General features: G+C 38.0%; 1 protein-coding gene across 1 annotated transcript in view; it reads left to right on the top strand.

Moving 5' to 3' along the window:
• The first annotated feature begins 3583 nt into the window (after positions 1-3583).
• The window catches only part of PRKCB (protein kinase C beta), a 2112091-nt gene continuing 2106831 nt past the window's right edge, over positions 3584-8843 (top strand). Inside the window, exons 1-2 of the mRNA XM_044089400.1 lie at positions 3584-3950; positions 4673-4704. Of these exons, the coding sequence (XP_043945335.1) occupies positions 3790-3950; positions 4673-4704 (193 nt within the window). The 5' untranslated portion in view covers positions 3584-3789. The remainder of the gene's footprint in view (positions 3951-4672; positions 4705-8843) is intronic.

Genomic DNA, 8843 nt, shown 5'->3' with positions numbered 1-8843 from the left:
ACAGTAATGCATTGCAATGTATCGCTCCTAGATAGTACACTGCCCCTTCACACGATATAGTAACCTTTTGTACACCTCTGAGGTCTGTGAGAAAAGTAAAAGAAAAAATGACTGCACTGTCCCCAGCCCAAACACAACTTATAATGACCTCCTGTGCACACCTCTAAGGTTTGGCTGTGATGAAAATTAAAGTAGTAATAACCAGACAATCCCCAGCACCCCCCATAACCTACATCAACTTTCTGTTAACACATGTCAGCAGGGATGGTTTTAGAATGGGTGCAGTTAACAGAACAGGCCATTATCAACTTTATCCTAAAAGGATCTTATCACAGCTTTGTTTAGATTAAAAAGTGTAATCAGAAAATTGATACTTTTTTTTCTCCTTTTTCCCCAACCAGCAACAAGTTTTGTGGGGCCCCCACAGTGTCAAGGATGATTAAAGGAGCCCCCCTGTATCCATTTATACAGTCTGGGGAGTGGGGCCACCAGACTCCTAGAAGAGTTAATTGTCTGAATGTTGTGTGATATATTTTATGCCTTAGTTTTGAAATATAATTACTTGTTAGCTGCATTTTTTACTGATACACAGAAGAATAATTTGTGTCCTGCCATTACTGAGTGTGTGCACAGATAAAATTCAGTGATATTTTTTATATACACACACACACACACACACACACACACACACACACACACACACACACACACAAGCATTAGGCATATCAGTAGTAGCTTTGTACTTGTTTCAGCAAATAGCAATACATTGTGCAACACTGGTACTGCCACACCAGATCAGTGACTGCTGTTTAGCATTACCAAACAGAAGCATAGTCAAGTCATTGTTATTTACCTCACTGTGGAGTAATGCATATCTGTAACGCTACCTTATTTCAGCGACCTGTCCTGATTTTGCCTCATAATTCTGCTCTTTTCATAAACAGTTTAATTTGCTGGTAAATCATTCAGGATTCAAGCAGTCAATAAATTCAGACATCAGAGTTTTACACTTCTTATTGTCCCAAAATACATGTTGATGCAAAAGGTGTTATTCTATTAACTTTTTAAGTGAATTAGAGTAATACTTAAAATATGTTCCTGATTTTGAGCCTTTATTCTGCAATTATGTTTGGCATTCCAAAGAATTGTTTAGCAACAAACTAGAATTTTACAGTATCTGGTGTTCTGCCAGTATTTATAAAACTCCCTGAAAGAAAACCAATCTTAAAGATTGGAAGCTTCAGCTCTTCTTAAAATCCAAGGTGTGCACTGAGATCAGTCACTCTTGGTTGCTTGCGGATCTGTCTAGTGCTTACTTTTCACATGTTTATCAGCTATATCCTGAAAGGGACATATCGCAGCCCTGTTGAGGTAAAAGTGCATGATCAGGAAATCAGTATTTTTTTCTTCATTTTTCCACAACCAGCAGCAGCAGCTTTTGTAGGGCCCCTACACAGTCAAAGATAATTAAGGGGATCCCTGCAGCCATGGGTATTGCAAGCACCTAAAAGCAGGCTATGGTGTTAATATTAGTGGAGACAGTGTCTACCAGTAGGATTTAACTAAGTTAGGGGCACAATGTCAGTAGTAAAATATTTAATTGAATTGTGAATCCTGTTACTTGATAAAACACTGTTATTGTAGCCTGAATATCTTTGAATTTTAAAGAAGATATAAATGAGTTATTATTACCCACCTGATTTAGTAAGTATATAAGATTGCTGTACTAGCTTTATTTGGTTTGACAGATGTGATACAAATGATATCAATTTAAGATAAATTGATGTGGTTGGGCCCCCCCCCCCCCCAGGAACAGGGGGGCCTCAGCAACCGCAGGGTTCGCTGGTGCCTAACGCCGGCTGTTTAGCATTACCAAACAGAAGCATAGTCAAGTCATTGTTATTTACCTCACTGTGGAGTAATGCATATCTGTAACGCTACCTTATTTCAGCGACCTGTCCTGATTTTGCCTCATAATTCTGCTCTTTTCATAAACAGTTTAATTTGCTGGTAAATCATTCAGGATTCAAGCAGTCAATAAATTCAGACATCAGAGTTTTACACTTCTTATTGTCCCAAAATACATGTTGATGCAAAAGGTGTTATTCTATTAACTTTTTAAGTGAATTAGAGTAATACTTAAAATATGTTCCTGATTTTGAGCCTTTATTCTGCAATTATGTTTGGCATTCCAAAGAATTGTTTAGCAACAAACTAGAATTTTACAGTATCTGGTGTTCTGCCAGTATTTATAAAACTCCCTGAAAGAGAAAACCAATCTTAAAGATTGGAAGCTTCAGCTCTTCTTAAAATCCAAGGTGTGCACTGAGATCAGTCACTCTTGGTTGCTTGCGGATCTGTCTAGTGCTTACTTTTCACATGTTTATCAGCTATATCCTGAAAGGGACATATCGCAGCCCTGTTGAGGTAAAAGTGCATGATCAGGAAATCAGTATTTTTTTCTTCATTTTTCCACAACCAGGAGCAGCAGCTTTTGTAGGGCCCCTACACAGTCAAAGATAATTAAGGGGATCCCTGCAGCCATGGGTATTGCAAGCACCTAAAAGCAGGCTATGGTGTTAATATTAGTGGAGACAGTGTCTACCAGTAGGATTTAACTAAGTTAGGGGCACAATGTCAGTAGTAAAATATTTAATTGAATTGTGAATCCTGTTACTTGATAAAACACTGTTATTGTAGCCTGAATATCTTTGAATTTTAAAGAAGATATAAATGAGTTATTATTACCCACCTGATTTAGTAAGTATATAAGATTGCTGTACTAGCTTTATTTGGTTTGACAGATGTGATACAAATGATATCAATTTAAGATAAATTGATGTGGTTGGGCCCCCCCCCCAGGAACAGGGGGGCCTCAGCAACCGCAGGGTTCGCTGGTGCCTAACGCCGGCTATGCATTTCTCAACCACTTAGTGCAAGAAATCTGGACATAACCTTACAAAATGGGGTCAAAGACCCAAAAATAATGACAGATTTTAAATACTGCTCTTATAAACTTAGAAAGTTACTAAAGTAACATGTATGTGCTAACATAACATTGTCTGAAAGATATGAAGTCTGAAACTCACACGTATATCATTTGGTAACTTCAATCTTCGGATCATCACAGTGATTCGCCAGGAAAAAACAGATATTTTTTGAAGACCAGACCTAAAATATGAGGCAAAAATCTGGACATTCTGCGAAAATCTTGGAGAGGAATGCTAACGGGTTGAAAGGTACGGTCATGTGTAGCCTACATACCTTTTAAATAAAGACGGTACTTTGGAAGTAATGCTCGCGGGTGTGCTACATTTACTTGCAGTGACTAGTAGTAACAATGTTTCATTCGCCTCAGTTAGTTACAACTTATTCTCAATCGGATGATATGTTTTAAAATCATTTGGAACTGCTCAATTCCATTGGCACTCAAGCTGGATAAGGCAAAGAGCATTGAATGAGACAATTCTGAAGAGAGACGACTCTTGAAGCTCGACCCACTACCTTCTACATAAGCTGTTAACAAGGAGGAGCTGGGGCTTAGTGGGCGTGTCCTCAGCACGTGGCCCGCCCCTTGGCTGACTAACGAGGCTTTGGCTGTTACTGCAGCTGCTGGTGGAAGGTTGTAGCGCATGAAGCGCTTTTCAGAGCTCTCCTGCAGCAGCAACGACAGCGGTAGCGCAAGCAGAGGGCAGGTTGTAGGTTAGAGGAACCACACCATACAGAGACATAGACAGCAGCAACAGCAAGACCTTGAATTCTCAATTTATTAATACTTCCGTTTTCAACATGGCTGATCAGTCTTTGGACAACGGCGACGATAACACTGTGCGTTTTGCCAGGAAAGGTGCTTTGAGACAGAAGAACGTTCATGAGGTGAAGGACCACAAGTTCATTGCCCGCTTTTTCAAGCAGCCGACCTTCTGCAGCCACTGCACTGACTTCATCTGGTAAGGAGAGCTTCCACTAACAGTAACTACAGGCTGCTGGTGAATACATAACTGCCTTGTATGTGCATTTGCAAGCTCTTCCTTAATATAGAGGGAGGATGCTAACCTGTAAGCCTTCATGCAATAGTCTAGTGTAAAATGTTTAATATGTTAATTTATTGCCTTAAAGATGTATTATAATTTAATTTCTGCCTTGCATACAGAAGTTGAAAAGCAAGATAGAAATAGTTGCAAATCAAAGTAGCGTTTCGTAATTGCAGGCTTGGGGGTAATAATGGGTGATTACTTAAAACGAAGGGATAATGAAGGGAAGAAGCTGTGTATCTCTGGTTTGCCGGCGTTGCCCCCTGCTTCAAAAGGGAACGTCTTCCACTACTTGCAGTCTGTAAATTGTTTCTTTCGTGCGGCTTTAAACGATGCAGATAAAATGCATTTGGGTGAATGTTCTGTTTGGGGCATGTATACTGGGATGCTTTCTACATCATACAACTAGATGTGTAAACTTCTTCAGCCTTCTAGTTTTCAGTTGAAGTAGGCTGTTATCTCAGGGCTTCGCGTGCCGCATCTCTACAGTAGAAAGCAAACGATGGGTGACATGTACAATGTAGTCTGCAGTGTAGTATAGTATATTGAGATGGTGTATAGACGATGGATGGTGTGGGTGTGTGTATTTTTCCTCTTGCTTGCTTGCTAATTTTTTTTCTTTTTCGTTTTGTTTGCAGGGGATTTGGAAAGCAGGGATTCCAGTGTCAAGGTGGGTACACGTCCACTTCATTGTAATGTCAGACCAGTTTGAAGCCTGCTCAGCGCATCTGCTGGTCTTGCCTGAAGGCCAGCCCACTGCTGGTGCTCAGCCGCTGGGTGTCTTGTAGCTGTTCTTCCTCTCGGTGCTGCAGTGTGTATATTTTGTGGTTTTCTTAACAGATGAGAAGTGTGATTTCATAAAGAGGACATTGTATAAGCACGGACTTTACTTTTTAATACTCTTTGGTTTCACTAGACCTACAAGGTCGTCTTGGTTTGGTGGTCAAAGAAACTGCAAAAGTTTTTATTTAGTTGAATAGTCCGACTGCATGTTTCTACATGTAAGGCAGATTATCTATCAACGGTTGTAAATTGATAGCTTTGAGGTGATGAGATTGCAGATAAATTCATGTGCATTTTTGACAGAAACCTTTCACTTTCGATTGGCTGGTTTGTGCTTCTAAGATGAACACATTCGTGGTGTTTTATCCAGATAGACAGTGCAACTGCCCTGAGTTCACATTTAAAGAATTTCTTTATGGTTGTTGCACTCTTAAGGATAGTGGATTTTTTTTATTTTGTTATTGTTTCAATGCAAGTACAACTTTCTGATAGAGGTGAAAATGCTTCTGTTTACAGAATGAGTTGTCAGTCTACAACATTTATTATTATTATTATTATTATTATTATTATTACACATAGTGCCATTTCTCCCATAGAATCATGGGAAATGCAGACTTTTTTCAGTGATCATCTAGCTAACCTGACAAATGGCATAAGATTGTTGATTATTTTGTAGGCATGCTATGAAAGAGGGCTCTGACGTAGAATTACATTAAATAGCAAGTGTGGCTAAAATTTATGGCATCAGAAATTAACTCCTGAATAAGCTTAATGTGTTGCCAATCAGCCACCAAAGGTAAATTTCTGTACATAAAGGTTTTTAACTTGCAAGTTATAATTTCACTGTTTGGCTATAGCTGAATTATTTATTTTCCTAGCATGAAGGTCTTGTGCTAAACATTGAATACTAAAGGCAGTAACTGGCCACTTGACAAATGCATGTCTGCAGGGTGCTGGTACTGAGCAACAGCTTAGTTTTGAATGGGGGGGGGGGGGCTTATGCATTGGCACACATGTCTTTAGTCTGGTAGTGTTTGTTATTTGTTAATACATGTCTGTGGTTTTGCAGTGATACTAGTTTGGACTAAAGGAATGCAGCATCGGTGCACAAATCCTGAGCATTTTTCCGAAATGTGTCCCTCTCTGTTTGCAGTGTCACTACTTTGGAATTAGGTAATGCACCAATGGTGAACGCATTCCTGATATGGCAAGCATAGTTAATTCAGAGTGTTTTGAAAAGGAGATGTGTAATTTTAAAAATAGCAATGATGCATAATTGTTTAGTGTCCATACCAACATATATTCTTGCCAACTGTCCAGAATTAAAGGACACTGACATTGAAGAGCATAAGAATAAGTTTGAGCTCAGTAATATTGTATGACAATCCCCTTTATGGGAGGTTAATGCACACTTCTATTCTGCACACAGTTTGCTTTCACGTACATGTCCAGAATTGTTGAAATGAAAAGTTGGTAACTCTAATTATATGGTAGTGATTTGTAGCTGAAATACATTCGATTTCTGAATGATATGACAAATTCTGCTTAACAGACTAGTATTCATGAAGAATTTCAAAATGCAACACAGACAAGAATGCGCAAAGTCTGTATTGCTGCTTGAAGGTCAAGAAGCTTTAGAAAGTTTTGTAGCTTTAAGCTTGAATATCATTAAATGGGCACTGCCATAAACCTTTTGAAGATGGAAAGCTGCAAGGCATAGATAGAAAAGTTCAGAAAATATCCTAACAATGTAAAATGAATGTAAAAGAATGTGGTGTTACCTGCCTCGCACATTATCCAGCTGCATGTAAGCCCAGAGTTGCAGCCAACTCACAAGCTTAATGTATTAATAATAATAATAATAATCAATCAGTTTGTCTTACACTGTTTTCAAAACATAACATAATGCACAATCCCAGTTTCCCTTTCTGATTAACAAATCCAAAGCTTATCATACTTTACCCCATAGAGCACTCTCCTCTTTCTTTACCCTGAAACTGTTCTACTTAAAGTCTAGCCACTAATACACTAATTTGCTAAATAAAGCATATCTGGTGAACATATATATAATATGTGCATTTCAGGTGAACATATGTATAATATATGTGCATATCTGGTGAACATGTATAATATAATATATGTGCATATCAGGTGAACATATGTATATCAGGTGAACATGTATAATAATATATGTGCACACTTTTATTACTCATTACTCATTTGACACCGCACAAACTAAGTTGGCACGAGTTATACATTGTTTGACATATATTCACTTTCACTGTTTGTACCATTTTGCAATTTAATGCTGACCCCTTTTCAAGTTTCACTTAAGACCTATTGTAGTGTGACAGTAACCTATGCTTCAGACTGTGGTAACAGTAATCAAATCTGAGTTGTCAGAAGTAGATACAGGTTTAGAACTTGGTGGAAGGAAGCGGTTTTGGAATATCAGTGATGTTTAGTAAAGAATAGTAGCATTTTAAATTGTTTAGCGTTACTATGTGAGGCAGGGATGCAGCTTTGATTTCTGGAATTATGTTACTTCGACATTGTTATACTGTTCTCACATTTACATCCCCAACTCCCAGGGTCACACACACTAGCCAGCCTTTGTTGCAATATGCAATTGCAACAAAACACACAGGTTCATAGTTTAGTACTAAGCTAACTGCCCTTGTGAGCCATTTTAAGCCTAGCCAATTATCCCTTGTGAGACTCAAACTCCGCACCTTGTGTTTGTAAGGCAAACACCTTAGCCCATTAAGCCACCCTCCCAACCTGCAGGAGTGTAGCCAGAAATTTTAGATTTATGCACCAGACATGTCATGCTGCTGTTATCCTACTCCAGCAAAACTGTCACACTAATGTGCACGTATTGGAAACCTGTAGTTGGATAGCTAGTAATATAATGGAGATCTATTACTTTGGATGCTAGTTACAATTTTTGTTTCTCTTGTACTTTTTTATTTCATCTGATGTTTGAAGACATGAAACTTGATTTTCCTTGAGTCCTTCAAAAAATAATCTACTTGTGTTGGCTTGCATGGAATATACATTACTACTTTCTTAACATAAAGGTATTTTTGACAACATTTGGGGCTTTGTGTCATGTCTCTTAGTAACACGGAAACACGTGTATTGATATTAACCTGTGTCTTTTTTTAATTTCTTTGGTCCCACTGAAATAGTTTTAGAATGTTGAGAAGATGGACAAAGCTCAAATCAGTTGTGCTTATATGGCCTGGTCTTCACTGTATATCTTTGAAACATATTGCATGTAAATGTTATGCTTGTAGTTAGTAACTGCCTAACATGAATGCAGTATTGTAAAGCTTTAATGCACTTTACTGATTTATATTCTGTTACTCACCATAAGTGATGTGTTGCATAGTGTTTTTTCCTCCCTCAATTTCTCTTGTCTGTTATCTTCACATAGATCTCATTTTTGTGTTCTCAAAAGTTAGAAATACTGTATCAAATTAATATTTTCTATTTATGGAGTTGGTATAGTATGGTTGCTTTAAACACTGCACTGGATGCTGTCTGATAATGCCTCAGAGTTTTCTAGAGGTGTATTGGCTTTATGAACTTTAAGATTTGTGAAGCTTTTTGTCTGAAGACTCCTGTAAACAGGGACTTCCCAGTTGGACATTCCCAGTGAAAATGTAAGCAAAATCAGTAATAAAAAATCCTTAATAAAACAGGCTATGGAGAGAAACTTACATTGTTATTGTTTGGTACCCTGCCTTTAAAACTGAAAAAAAAAATAAAATAAAAAAAAATTCAAGTGTAAGGCTTATTATGAGGTTAATGGCTTGAGTGGAAGCTAGTTTATGTTGTAAAATACAACAGTATTACTACAGATGACAAGAAGCTAGGCAGCCAGATAGAGAAGGATGTTAGCTAAGGGATTCTATAGGGTAAAGTGGTACCAGCAGAGTTACCAAAACACGAGTGACTAATGTTTTACTCTCTAAGGTACCATTATCTGAAACATCCTTCCTGTACTGTATCTCTGAATGT

This window comes from Protopterus annectens, chromosome 12.part0 (genome assembly GCF_019279795.1).
Source record: "Protopterus annectens isolate FY-2018-M chromosome 12.part0, PAN1.0, whole genome shotgun sequence".
In the NCBI taxonomy this organism is placed as follows: domain Eukaryota; kingdom Metazoa; phylum Chordata; order Ceratodontiformes; family Protopteridae; genus Protopterus; species Protopterus annectens.
This window is presented reverse-complemented; position numbering and strand designations above follow the sequence as displayed.